This window comes from Cyanistes caeruleus, unplaced genomic scaffold, assembly GCF_971803275.1.
Source record: "Cyanistes caeruleus unplaced genomic scaffold, bCyaCae1.hap1.1 HAP1_SUPER_30, whole genome shotgun sequence".
Taxonomy (NCBI): domain Eukaryota; kingdom Metazoa; phylum Chordata; class Aves; order Passeriformes; family Paridae; genus Cyanistes; species Cyanistes caeruleus.
The window spans coordinates 3,353,062-3,367,302 of NW_028256295.1; the positions used below are offsets into that span (position 1 = coordinate 3,353,062).

The following is a 14,241-nucleotide window of genomic DNA, read 5'->3' on the forward strand; positions in this document are numbered from 1 at the left end:
TCGTAATATGTCTCGTTGGGTGATGTAAGGTGTCCCAGCGTCTGGTCTCGGCTCCCACACCTCCGTAAGCCCTTTTCTTCCCCATGCCCGAGGCACTCCCAACCCAGCCTTCCTGCCAGGTACTCTCGAGTCCTCATTTCTTAGGCGGGTTCTCGCTGGCTCTCAAGCCATCAGCCGGTGACTTACGAGGTGTCCATGGAGCCGGGTCCTGCTGTTCTCTTGCTTCGCTGGATGCCACACATTCTCTCACCATATGTTGCAGTCAGCAACCTCAGGATCTCGTCCAGGGAAGCAGCAGGATTCTGGGGACCAGCATCAAACTCCAACCGAGACGGGCTCCCGGTTCATGAAACCATTTATTCAGCATGGGAACAAAGTCAGGTCCAGAACAGAGAGCCCCGAACAGAGGCACGGCAGGGGTTTTTGAGGGACAGAACTCTCAAGGGTCCCCACCTTTGAGGGTGGAGTTCAGGGTCAGGGACCAGTAGAAGCACACCAAGGGAGAACCCCTCAGGGACTCAAACCCAATCAGAACTCCTGGGCTGCCCTTCTCAAGGGGTTTGGGGTAGGACAATGTAACTCTTTGTCTCCCCTGAGGCTGCTACCACACCACTATAATATTTTTTCCCCTGATCTATCATGCTGAGCACCATGCAAGGCTGTAGAGAGGTCAAGACAACCTCTGTTTTTAAAACTCTGCCCTGCAGCTATTCCTTACGGTGCTGTCAGCAGGGAAGACATTTTGTCTTATAAAACTTTACTTCTGATAGTTTTTCCCATCTGAAAACTATCAGGGCCAGGGGCAGCACCCAGGGACCTGCCCTGCCTGGGGGAACTTATACCTGGATCTTATAACTAAGTATCAGAAACAAGGGCACACACTCTTGTAATAAAGAATTGGGTAAATAAAAATTCGGAATAAGAAGTTTAAATAAAGTATGTATAATTATAACTAAATGTAAGTATGGAATAAGGAATTCTCCTCCAGGTCGAGGTAGAATTCCTTTTCCAAAAATCACGAATTGCAAAAGAACCCCCCCCAGATAACAGGCTTCAGCAGACTCATCAACTCGGAGGAAAGGACAGGACACAGGCCATCATAGAAACAAAAGAACCAGCCTGAAAGTCTACCTCCAGATAAAGGCAACGCCCGGCCGATTTCGGCCGGAGACCATCAAGCAAGACAAAAGGGACGAGCCCCAGGAAGATGGTCGTTGCCAGAATCGAACACCACACCCGCCAAACCCATACTACAGAAACTCAATCAAGAAATACAAAGAAGAGACTACTCCTCCGAGATATCCATCGGCGCTAGCCCGGATCTCTCGATTCTGCTGTGATGCAATATGTTAAAATACATACAGACTCACTTTGCATTTGAGGAGACTCTGCCCGGATACTTACTGACTCAATGTTCTAAGCCAGGAAATCCATTCACCAGACAATCAGGGACATTTGGTGAATGGAAACTGGTTGGAATTCTAGCCTGGGGACATAAAATCCCTATAAAAACCCAGGCCAGAGAACCCTCAGACGTGGATTTGGGAACACCTATACCTTGCGTATAGACCCTGTCCACCCAGCGCTGCGCTGTCCATTTATTGTGGTTTTTTAACTCGCTGTTTGTTGCTTTATTAATTTATAATAAATTAATCTTTGTTAATCTTTAATCTGCCGTTGCATTTATAACATCTCCCTTCAGTTTGGGAGGCCCAGGGATAGTCTCCATCCTCCTCCAGTCTTGAGGGGCCTGGGAGTAGTCTCTGTCTCCCACCGATTTGGGGGGACTGGTGCAGGCTCCACCCCCCTCTGATTTTGAGGGACAACCTGGAGGAAAGGCACCAAAATCTTGACAAAGGCTGAAGAGAACACTCTGATTACCCCTTTTGCTAAGAGGTTCCCTTAGCTGAAGTTGCTAACCAGGACAAAACTTCCAGGCCCGCAGTGGGTTTTGGGTTGTTTTATTTCCTGGGCCCTCAGTCCTGCGTGGGACACGGGAACTGGGTGCTGCAGAGGCTGCGCCAAGGCATCAGAAATGCCCGCCCAGCACCCAAGGGTGGTAGAAGATCTGCTCCAGCACCGGCCGGTCCATGGGGTGCTTGGACAAACACCAGCGGATCAGATGTTGGCACTCTGGGGAGAGAAGGCAGAAAGCGGCGCTCACTTGCAGAAGGCTCCTGCCCAGCTGCTCCCGGCGCCTGCAGAAGCCGGGCCACGCTGCGTGTGCTGGGAGCTGCCCTTGGCGGGAGAGCGGCACGGCAGGACAAGCGTCCCCTCCTTCAGCCAAGCGTGCCACACCCAGCCTGCCACGGGCCACCTGCTGCAGCCGGCCCTTGAGGGCACATGGACGTCCCGAGGAGCTGCGGGATGGCCGGGCTGGGCTGTGCGGTGCCACCTGCCAAAGCCTGCCTGCTTCAGGCTGCGTACCAACCTGGAGAGACCTCCTGCGGGAAGAAGAGCTGCCCCAACACGGTGTCACGCTCGTTCTCGAAGGGCAGGAACCCGCACACCATCTCCAACAGCCAGCTGAACGCTGCACCCCGTGGCCCAGGAGGGATTGGGGCTGTGCAGTGCCTGGCACTGGGAGCAGGGCCCGCGCTCTGGGCTCACCGGCAAACTCTGTAAAGGCCCGCTCCTGGAGGAAGGTGCCACAACCGAAGTCCATCAGCTTCAGGTCCCCAGTGTCTGGGTTGACGAGGAGGTTCTCTGGCTTGATGTCCCGGTGCATGACGCTGCAAGCCGTGCAGTGCCATACAGCCTCTCTTAGGGATGGAGGCTGTCAGAGATAGCGGAGGCTCCTGGCACCATGGACGTTCTCTGACCGCCTGAGCTTCTTGCACGGATGGCGGGTCTTCTCTGCTGTGCCATCCTTGCAAGGCTTGAGGCTCTCCCAAGGATGGTCAATCTTGCTGGGAGCAGCCTCCTGAAGGGATGGCGGCTTCTGGAGAAGCTGGGCGAGCCACAGCAGGGCAGGTGGCCTCACCTCATCAGCTTCTCCAGTTCTTTCCACAACGCCAGCCACATCCCAAAGTAGAGCGGCACAGATGGCCCATTGTGTGCCCAGTGCCGGATCATCACTTCCTGCAGCTCTTGGGCCACTGCCATGCAGGGACTGCAGCTGCTGGAGCTCTCCAGAGGGCTTGCAGGAGCACCTGGCCGCCGGCGAGGGGTGGCCCGAGGCCTGGAGAACCTGGGAGCCGCAGGGGCTGCTCGGTTCCTCCATGGGCCTCTGGGCCTAACCCTGGGGCGCTTCCTCGTCTGCCGCCTCCGTGGTTGCCAGTGGCCACCGGCCCAGCAGCCAGCCACAGCGGCCAGCAGCAGGACAAGGGCAGCCATCAGGACGCCACCGTCACCCATGGCTACGGCACGTCCCATGGCGACTGCACTGGCAGCTGTGGGGGCTGGCCCGGTTTATATAGGGCTGGTGCAGTGATGTCACAGTGCTGTGGCCAGGACAGCTGTGTGACATCACGGCCCTGCATCACACCAGAGCTTAACCGCTTTGTGACATCACAGCCCTGCGTCACCCCAGCCCTCACCAGTTCCACGGGAGCGAGGAAGGGGCTCCCTGTGGGCACTCGAGCACCCTCTGGAGCAGAGGAGAAGGAAGATTCTTGTCTAAATAGGACATGGGGATGAGGAGGGGTACGGTGATGGTGTCACCTCCTTGCTGGCAGAGCATGGGACATGGATTGTCCAATAGGGGATTGCAAAGTCCTTGAACAGGACAAGCCCTGCTCAGCAACATGGAAACCATCGGTGTGCTGTCCCCTACATTCCCATGCTGAATCCGAACTTGGATTCAAATCTAATTCTGTGCCTCTTTCTGGGAATTAAATGGATCCTATCCCATTGAAAACCAGTACCTTTAATACTTTAGGGATCTCTGACTTCAGGGAATTGAGGTGCAAATAAAATGAAAGGGTATGATGGAGTTTGTGTCCACCTAAAATTAACACTTTTTATGAGAAATAAAATAAGCACAACGCCCATAAACCGTGCGCAGTATAGGGACAAACTGCAAAGACCAGGACTACGGGCAGACACAGAAATATACAGGGTAGGTCTGAGGGCAGAGCCTGAGGGCATGGGTCCAACCACAAACTGGGCTTAGAAATATGCAAAATACTGCAACAAATAACAACCAATCAGGGGAGAGAACCAGGAACATTCTAGAAACATAACCTTATAAGGGGTGAGTCGATTAACATATTAACTGCCATAATCCCTTTCTCTTTGCCACATCTTAATCAAATGCTTCCCAAGGCTTGAACTTAATCCCTCTTTTTTTTTTCTGGGTGAAATTCGGCTGGCTTGGATCCCCAGCGAGGCACATTCCCTTATCACATTAGTCAGTTCTTCGCCCAACACTCCCTGTTCCCGTTCATTTCACACTGGGATTTCTGCTCCAGAAGGATTCTCTGAGGGACACAATTAAAAGTCTCTCATGGAATGGGCAGATCCAGATTTAACAAGTGGGAAAGAGTTTAACCCCACTATCTGTTTAACTGGTCCCGAGGGTGGAGACCTGAAGGAAACTCATGACTGGATTCAGGTCATAGATCTGCAGATGCCAAGGAGATATTAAATTATCCTCCTTGGAATTAAAGCTGGGAATTTTTCTTTCTCTGGAGCAGTAAATTAGGATGTTGATGGGCCCCCCTTCTCTGCTCGTCCTGACCCTCCTGCCCCAGCCTCGCTTGGTTCCATTCACGTTCCTCCTGTCAGGGACACTCTCCACACAGATCATGGCTCGGATTCCTTGGATCCTCAGCAGTGTTTTCCTTGGATTTTAGCCAGGGCTTCCCTGGTTTTGGGGCAGGCTGGAGCGTGTGGAGCTTTCTGCAGCCACCGTTAGGGGTGTGTGTCTCCCTTTTCCCCAGCAATTTCCCTCTGTCTTCCCATTACCGACGTTTCTCCTCTCCACCTCTTCCAGCTCCATGCCATGTTGACAGGAGGTCAGAAAGAGCAGGAAAACAGAAACAAGCTCCACAGCGAATTCCTGGAAGAAAATCCATCGATGGCAGGGAGGCTGCTGTGGCTCCTTCCTGAAAATCGGGGCTGTTGGGAGCACGGCACAGGGTGTCCCAGGACTTAGAGCTGGACACTGAACCCTCCTGGATCTCCTTGGCACCCATCCCTGGTCAGGATGGTTCTGGATATCCTCCTGGATCTGCCCCAGGACGGTCCCTGCTCCCTGGGGCGGGATGGGATGGGTAGAGGACAAGGAATGAAGGTCAGGAGAACAGTACAGAGATGCTTCTTGCCACTGCAGCAAGAAATTTGGTGCACTGAAAGGTCAGCTGGAGACGAAGGTGGCCAAAAATGTGAGGCACAATAAAAATTGACTTGTTAAATCCATTAATAAAAAAAAAATTAAAAAATAGAAATTACATCATCCCCTTCCAGGATGTGTATGGTCCCCTGACAAACATGGACACAGACACAGTGCAGGTTTTCTAATGCATTTATAGCCTCTGTCTTCAACACTCACCCCTCCCTTCCCAGAGGAAAACACGCATTGTACCAAGGGACACTGCAAAGTCCTTGAAGAGGGCAAGCCCTGCTCAGCAGAAACCAAACCACCCCAGACTGAATCACAGCATTCCCATCTTGAATCCAAACCCAGCACGTGCCAGCTATTGGGAAGAGAGGAGCCCCATGGCAGTCGAAACCAGAGCAGTGGGACAACCATGAGCGCTCTTTGGAATATCCGGATTTATAGAGCGGAGGCTCTGCAGAAGTTGGTGAGCTGCTATGAGAAAACTCTTGCAGTCCTCGCCAGCCATTTCAGGAGAGCTCCCCAGAGACAGAGGAACTTCTCCTCCCTTTGTCTCTTGGGGATCTTCTCTGGCACAGAGTAGTGGTTGTTTGAAGTTGGTGCCGCTGCAGCATCCTGGGAGCCAGGGCTTGACACAGGTGGCAGCGGCACTCTTCCTGATGTGCTGCCACTTGCTCCAGGGAAGGATTCATTGCAAGGGGCTGAGCTCCGGTTCTGATTTCCAGGCTTTTCCAGGCCATGTTCATCTTCAGGGATGAGCCAGGGCTGTGATCCCTGAATTGGGTGGGGCCGTGATGTCACAAAGGGGCTGAGCGCTGGGGTGATGCAGGGCCGTGATGTCACAAAGGGGTTGAGCTCTGGTGTGATGCAGGGCCGTGATGTCACACAGCTGTCCTGGCCACAGCACTGTGACATCACCACGCCAGCCCTATATAAACCGGGCCAGCCCCCGCAGCTGCCAGTGCAGTCGCCATGGGATGTGCCGTAGCCATGGGTGACGGTGGCGTCCTGATGGCTGCCCTTGTCCTGCTGCTGGCCGCTGTGGCTGTCTGCTGGGCCGGTGGCCACTGGAAACCATGGAGGCGGCAGACGAGGAAGCGCCCCAGGGTTAGGCCCAGAGGCCCATGGAGGAACCGAGCAGCCCCTGCAGCTCCCAGGTTCTCCAGGCCTCGGGCCACCCCTCGCCGGCGGCCAGGTGCTCCCGCAAGCCCTCTGGAGAGCTCCAGCAGCTGCGGTCCCTGCATGGCAGTGGCCCAAGAGCTGCAGGAAGTGATGATCCGGCACTGGGCACGCAATGGGACATCTGTGCCGCTCTTCTTTGGGATGTGGCAGGCGTTGTGGAAAGAACTGGAGAAGCTGATGAGGTGAGGCCACGTGCCCTGCTGTGGCTCGCCCAGCTTCTCCAGAAGCCACCATCCCTTCAGGAGGCTGCTCTCAGCAAGACTGGCCATCCTTGGGAGAGCCTCAAGCCTTGCAAGGATGGCACAGCAGAGAAGACCCGCCATCCATGCAAGGAGCTCAGGTGGTCAGAGAACGTCCATGGTGCCAGGAGCCTCCGCTATCTCTGACAGCCTCCATTGCTCGGAGAGGCTCAGCCAGACCTGTCAGCCTGCAGAAGGTGCAGAGCCTAGGGACAGGTCTCCCAGCTTCCTTGGACCCTTGGACTTCAACAACATGGGCGCATCCCTGAGCACTGACATGGCCAGGGAAAGCCCACAGGTCCAAGTGGAAGCCCAGCCCGATCCAGGGGAGCAGTCTCATGAGCAGGTGGAGGAGCAGCAAGTGTCCTGGAGCCAGAAGCTGCCGGACCACAGCTCCCAGGTGACGGTGCTGGATGTGCCAGCTGGCAACAGCCCGTGCCTGGTGGAGGAGACAATTCCTGAGGGACCAGGGAGTTTCCTCTTTCTCCAGGATGCTGCTCCCATTGAGCCACCAAATACCAACAAGGCTTCTGTACCGGCAGGTGAGACCTGAGGAGCTGACTGAGACTGCCATGGGGCTCTGGAGGGGCATTCATAGGCCAGGCCAGGGCCTCTGAAAGCAGCCTAGAAGCAGGTCAGAGCAAGGTGGCTGGCGCTGGCTGGGGCTGCTGCACATGCGGACACTTGGGGGGTTCCTGGCAGCATCAGGCCCTGTGATGGAGGCACTGTCTTCTCCTCACAGCCCAACGGCACCTGTGTTCCAACAGAGATCGTGCTGATGGAGAAGGTGGGCTTTGGCTGCCGCAGAATCATCCAGCTCCTTGACTGGTTCCAGGTGCCCGACAGCTTCGTGCTGGTGATGGAGCATCAGGAGCAATCTTGGGATCTCTTGCACGTCCTGCTGGAGCAAGAGTTCCTGAGCGAGGAGGCGGCGTGCTGGCTTTTCTGGCAGGTGCTGGAGGCCATGTGGCACTGCACCGCCTGCGGCGTCCTGCACTGGGACATCAAGCCAGAGAACCTCCTCGTCAACCTGGAGACTGGCGACCTGAAGCTGATGGACTTCGGTTGCGGCATCTTCTTGCAGGAGTGGGCCTTCACAGAGTTTGCCGGTGAGCCCAGAGCGCGGGCCCTGCTCCCAGTGCCAGGCACTGCACAGCCCCATTCCCTCCTGGGCCGCGGGGTGCGGCATTCAGCCGGCTGCCGGCTGCCCTGTGGCACGGGGCAGGTGCTGTGCCCCAGGAGCCGGCTGCCGGCCCTGCCGACAGAAAGGGGCTGCAAAAGCCGGGCCCCGGCTTCTCGGCTTGGCAGGCCCACAAGGCCTTGGGCTGCTCCGCTGGCGTTCTCAGCCTTGCAGAATGGTTCCTTGGCTTTGGCCCATTGTCAGGGGGAGGCGGGCAGGCCTTGGGGGGAAGTTGTGGCCACGGCTGCAGCCCCTGCCTCTGGCAGGAGGCTGGCACCAGGCACTGGAAGGCAGCAGCCTGCGCCTGAGCAGTGCCACCCGTCTCCCCTAGGAACACGCACGTACTGCCCGCCCGAGTGGATCGGCCTGCGCTGCTACCACGGCGATGGGGCGACCATCTGGTCCCTGGGCGTGCTGCTGTTGGAGATGGTGTGCGGGTTCCTGCCCTTCGAGAACGAGCGTGACACCGTGTTGGGGCAGCTCTTCTTCCCGCAGGAGGTCTCTCCAGGTTGGTACGTGGCCTGAAGCAGGCAGGCTTTGGCAGGTGGCACCGCACAGCCCGGCCCGGCCCTCCCGCAGCTGCGCGGGACGACCATGTGCCCTCAAGGGCCGGCTGCAGCAGGTGGCCCGTGGCAGGCTGGGTGTGGCACGCTTGGCTGAAGGAGGGGACGCTTGTCCTGCCGTGCCGCTCTCCCGCCAAGGGCAGCTCCCAGCACACGCAGCGTGGCCCGGCTTCTGCAGGCGCCGGGAGCAGCTGGGCAGGAGCCTTCTGCAAGTGAGCGCCGCTTTCTGCCTTCTCTCCCCAGAGTGCCAACATCTGATCCGCTGGTGTTTGTCCAAGCACCCCATGGACCGGCCGGTGCTGGAGCAGATCTTCTACCACCCTTGGGTGTTGGGTGGGCATTTCTGATGCCTTGGTGCAGCCTCTGCAGCACCCAGTTCCCGTGTCCCACGCAGGACTGAGGGCCCAGGAAATAAAACAACCCAAAACCCACTGCGGGCTGGCGAGTCTGGTCCTTGTTAGCAACTTCAGCTAAGGGAACCTCTTGGCAAAAGGGGTAACCAGAGCATTCCCTTCAGCCTTTGTCAAGCTTTTGGTGCCTTTCCTCCAGGTTGTCCCTCAAAATCAGAGGGGGGTGGAGCCTGCACCAGTCCCCCCAAATCGGTGGGAGACAGAGACTACTCCCAGGCCCCTCAAAACTGGAGGAGGATGGAGGCGATCCCCGGGCCCCCCAAACTGAAGGGAGATAAATACCTGGCAACCCAAAATAAAAGATGGATGGAGCACACAGCAGCCCCCAAGTCAGAGGGGGAAGGGGAGACTGCCAGCCCCCCCAAAGAGGAGGAGAATTGTGCCTGTGCCAGCCCCACAAATTGCAAGGGGACAGAGAACACCCCTGGCCTGGCAAAGGACAAAGAGCGGCCGGGGGCTGCCGGGATGGTGACAATACTGGCACCCCCCAAATCAGAGAGGGACAAAGAGCCCGCACAGGCTTCCCAGAAGCAGAAAGGGGGCAGCAAATATCCCCTGTCCCCCTAAGTCAGAGGGGCACAGACACAAAAGGCCCCACAAAAAGAGCATGAGGAACCAAGAGCACTGCTGGCCCCACAAGGATGAGGAGGATGGAGAAACTCCCCATCTGTCTTTGTTTTGGAAGACAGGTGTCTGCTACGGAGGGCAGGGGCCTCCCCTGGAATGAAAATGTAAACCCCGTCCCTTGGAATTATTATAATTCTGAAATCAAGGGGCTTTCAGGAAGAGATCTGGGGATAGGAATAACAGTTCTTTATTAGTATTTATAACCAGGCAAACAAACAACAATAACTACAGCATTAGCAAGAAACCAGGGGCCCCGTGAGAGCTTTCTTGGCTGAGACGGGATGGAGGAGAGGCTTTGTTTTCACAAACCCCCTCGGGCGGGCAGTCCCGGTGCTCCTGCAGGGCTCTGAGGAACACTCAGCTGGAACAGCAGGGATGAGCTGAGATCCTGGGCCGGTGGCTGAGGTGGATCAGCAACTCCGCGGTGGTGCCTGGCACTGCCACACGTCCCGGCAGGACAGGGGGTGCGAGGCCACCAACAAAGAGGGGAGAAGGAGAAGCAGCAGCAGCTCCGTGTGGGTGATGGCAAAATTCCCTTCTCTCTACTGCAGCAGCTCCGTGCCCAAAAATGTCTTTCCCTGAAGCTGAAAAAAGCCCCCCAAACTGTCCCCACCCTCCTTTTTTCCTGCCCCCCTTCCCTCCCTGGGCCCGGCCACTCTTTGTCTTTTGTCGAGCACCCACCAAGTACCCACAATTAGGTTGCCCCGGCAACTAATGGGTAAAAATTCCACAGGCAAGCCAGAACAAAAAAAAAGGACACCTAACCCCCAACACCATGACAGGAACCCCTGGGACTGTCTGTGACATCCCAGCTCTTTGGCAGCCTGGGGACTCCTGGGATGTCACCATGCAGCCCCCGGGAGTGCCTGTGACAGAGCGGTGCCTTTGCAGCCCAGGGTCCCCTGGGATGTCACCATGGAATTGCTGTGACTGCGTCTGAGCACACGGCTCTTCAGCATCCCCAGAAATCCCTGGGAAGTCTCTGTGGAGCCCCTGTCTCTGCCTGTGATATTCTGACTCCTGAACAGCCTGGAGACTCTTGGAATGTCCCCATAGCGCCCCTCTGAGGGCCTGTAACAAATGTGATCCTTAGTAGGCAACCATCACAGGCCCCATGTAGCGATGGTCTGTTTCCATGGCAACTATAACCAGATCCTGTTACCATTGTCTGTTTCCATGGCAACCATCACAGGCCCTGTTGCCATGGTCAGTCCCTTGGCAGCTCCATGGAGACCCCATGCCAGGGGTGGTTGCCATGGACACCAGCTCAGACCTGGAGCCAGAGCCCGTTGCCATGGCAACCATTTGCAGTCCCATCCCCAGGCTCATGGGATCCCAGAGCCACAGAATTGGCTGAGTTGGGAGGGAGCCATGGGGATCCTCCAGTCCAACTGCTGGCCCTGCACAGGACACCCCAACAATCCCAGCCTGGGCCTGGCAGCGCTGGCCAAACGCTGCTGGAGCTCAGCCAGCCCTGGAGCTGGGAGCCTTCCCTGGGGAGCCTGTTCAGTGCCCCAGCAGCCTCGCAGGAAAAACCTTTTCCTCACATCCAGCCTAAACCTGCCCGCCTCAGCTCCAGCCGCTCCCTCCACTCCTGGCCCTGGGCACCAGAGGGAAGAGGTTCCCGCAGCCCCCAGCCAGGGACCCGCTCCCAAGGCTGCTGCCATGGCAACCAGGCCTGGCACCAGCTGGGATGCTCGGTTTCCACGGGCTGGGCTTCAGGAATGGCATTCCCCAATTTCCTGCTCCCGCTGAAACCGCGCTGCTGCTCGCTTCCCTCCCACCTCCCATGGAAAGCACAAAAGGCAAAGATCCCAGGCTGGGATAAGAACAATTTATTGAGAACAGCAATGAGATAAGGAACAAACAGACACAGAAACAATTTTGGTAACAGAAAGGATAAGACAAACCATTCACAGGGAAAACTAAAACACCACCGACTGTTTCTTCCTGAACATGCCTTTCTTCCTGCCAGGAAAGGACACCCTTCTCTGGTGAGAGAGAGGGAGTCCTTTTCCTGCCCCTGGCAATGACCTGAGATGGGATTGAATATAACAAAAGGGCCATGGCCAGACCCTCACATTCTTTGATCCCACATCATGACATTGCCATGGGCAGGAAAAGGTACAGGTGTCTTCCCAGCATGGATCCCAGGGAACATGGATCACCAGGTCTCTTCCAAACGTGGATCCTCCAAGGGGGGATGAAGGTGGGGCAGGGCACAAAGCTCTTCCTGCACTTGGGGCATTTACAGGGCTTCCCTTATCGGTGCCTCCGTTGGTGTTGGGTCAAGTGAGAGCGCTGGACGAAGCTCTTCCCACACTGGGGACACTCGTAGGGCCTCTCCCCAGTTTGGATGTGCTGGTGGGTGATGAGGGTGGAGTTTCGCTTGAAGCCCTCCCCACAGTCAGGGCAGAGGAAGGGCCTCTCATCTGTGTGAATCCGCTGGTGCCTGAGGAGAGTGGAGCTGGTCTGAAACATCTTCCCACACTCAGGACACTCGTAGGGCCTCTCCCCAGTGTGGATGCGCTGGTGGATGATGAGTTGGGACCTCTGGCTGAAGGTCATCCCACATTCCCCACACTCATAGGGACGTTCCCCAGTGTGGGTCCTCTGGTGTTTGGTCAGGCTGGAGCTGTGGCTGAAGCTCTTCCCACATTCCCCACACTCATAGGGCCTCTCCCCAGTGTGGATGCGCCGGTGGGTGATGAGGGTGGAGTTGTACTTGAAGCCCTCCCCACAGTCAGGGCAGCGGAAGGGCCTCTCATCCATGTGAATCTGCTGGTGCCTGACAATTTTGGAGGTGGTCTGAAACCTCTTCCCACACTGGGGACACTCGTAGGGCCTCTCCCCAGTGTGGATGCGCTGGTGGATGATGAGTTGGGAGTTGCAGCTGAAGCCCTTCCCACACTCCCCACACTCGCAGGGCCATTCCCTGGTGTGAATCATCTGGTGGCGGATCAGGCTGTTGCTGTGGCTGAAGCTCTTCCCACACTCCAAGCACTTGTAGGGCTTCTCCCCATCCTGAAGCTGCTCATGGACCACCAGCTCAGAGCCCTGGCTGGATCTCCGGCCGCCTTCCCGGCACAGGCTGGGTCTTTCCTCCTCAGAGCACCCTGGGATGGGTTTGGAGCCCCTCCTCCTGTGGGATCTCTGGGGATTTTCCTCCCCATTGGATTCCTGCACTGTGGAGCTGCTCAAAACGGCCTTTTCCATGAGGTTCTGCTGTGGGGATTTGTCCTCCCTGGTCTCCATCCTCAGCTCCTTGTCTGGGGGAGGAAGGACAAGGAGAGGATGGGATTTGCCTCCGTGCCAGAGGGAAGGGGAAGGAGATCCCCCCAGTGCGTCCCCGGCAGGACGGCGTCGGCAGCGGGGTTGTCCTGCAGCCGGGGGCCAGGCTGGGCTGGGAGATGGAGCAGGAGAGAGGGGGAAAGGGGCACTGACTTCCTCCTCACCTGCCTGGGTGTCCTGGGACATCTTCCTCACTGCTTCCTTCTCCATCCAGCCAAGGTTTGGGAATGAGAAATCCTGGTTTGGGGAAAATACAGTTCATGAGCACCTTGGGTTAAGGGGTTCCTCCTGCCCAAGTCCATCTCTAGAAGTCACCGGGCACCTGGTGCCCATATAAACCTCCCAAACACCAAGATTTAACCCTGAAAATGCCCTCCAGGAGTTCCCCATCTCTGTTCTCTCCCCTTTGGTGTTCAGGGTTTCCTCCCTGTCCCAGCTGCTGGAGGTCATGCTTGTACTCGGGGTCCCCCATCTACTCAGTCCCTGCCCTCCCCAGGCTGCTGGGGGAGTGCCAGGATCTGAAAAGTTCCCCCCATTTCCATCTCTCCACTTAGGGATGATGACAAATACCTGGAGTTTTGGGGTCCCAGGGTCCCTTCTTCCCTTATTCTCTGCTTGGGGGCGCAGAAGGCCCAAGGAGATCCCCCTGCCCCTCTCCAGGTTGTTGGGGGTCCCATGAATTGTGGTGCTCCCCCTCTCTGGGCTCCCACTTTGGGGTCCTGGGGGTCACAGGGCTCTGCTCCTCCAGGCTGCCTCTGCTGGCAGCAGCCCCCAGGACCCCCCAATGTCCCCCCAAAGGCCTTTTTCTTCTCAGCTTTGAAGTTCTTCATTCTCCAATCATCCCCTCCAAAAACCCAACCCAGGGACCCTCTGGGGATATCTGGGCTGAGCTCCCCCCTCCCTGGGCAGCTGTGGGATGGGGAGGTGATGATCCCATGGATGGGGGGGCTGTGAGTTCAGGGAGTGCTGGACTGGGATATACTGGGAGTGACTGAGATAACAAGCACCTGACTGAGATCCCTGCAAGTGTCTGGGAATGACTACGGACATGCTTAGGGCAACTGGGATATACTGGGAGTGTCTGTGACCATACTGGGGATGACTGGGAACACACTGGGAACAATGGGAACCATGCTGGGGACAACTGGGAGTGACTGGGAGTGACTGGGTCTACACTGGGGGCAACTGGGCATGACTGCAACCTTGCTGGGAGCAGCTGGGATCATCTGGGAAGCGACTGAGACTATACTGGGGCCAACTGGGTGCAACTGGCATCAAACTGGGAGGAACAGGGAGTGACTGGAACCCTGCTGAGGGCAACTGGCATCCTACTGGGATCACAGTGGGAGCAGCTGGGCCATGCTGAGAGAGACTGCTACCGTACTGGCAGCAACTGGGACTGCACTCAAGGTGACTGGGAGTGGCTGGGAGCAACTGGGATCAGGCTGGAAGCACCTGAGGAGTGACT

General features: G+C 56.9%; 2 protein-coding genes across 2 annotated transcripts in view; one reads left to right on the plus strand and one right to left on the minus strand.

The window, feature by feature from the left end:
* LOC111922621 (uncharacterized) overlaps positions 1-14,241 on the plus strand; it is an 813,543-nt gene that overhangs the window by 781,368 nt on the left and 17,934 nt on the right. The gene's annotated exons all lie outside the window — the stretch shown is intronic.
* LOC111945726 (uncharacterized) overlaps positions 1-14,241 on the minus strand; it is a 555,958-nt gene that overhangs the window by 365,141 nt on the left and 176,576 nt on the right. Inside the window, exons 4-5 of the mRNA XM_086874769.1 lie at positions 11,790-12,543; positions 573-587 (exon numbers count right to left, since the gene is read on the minus strand). Of these exons, the coding sequence (XP_086730895.1) occupies positions 573-587; positions 11,790-12,543 (769 nt within the window). The remainder of the gene's footprint in view (positions 1-572; positions 588-11,789; positions 12,544-14,241) is intronic.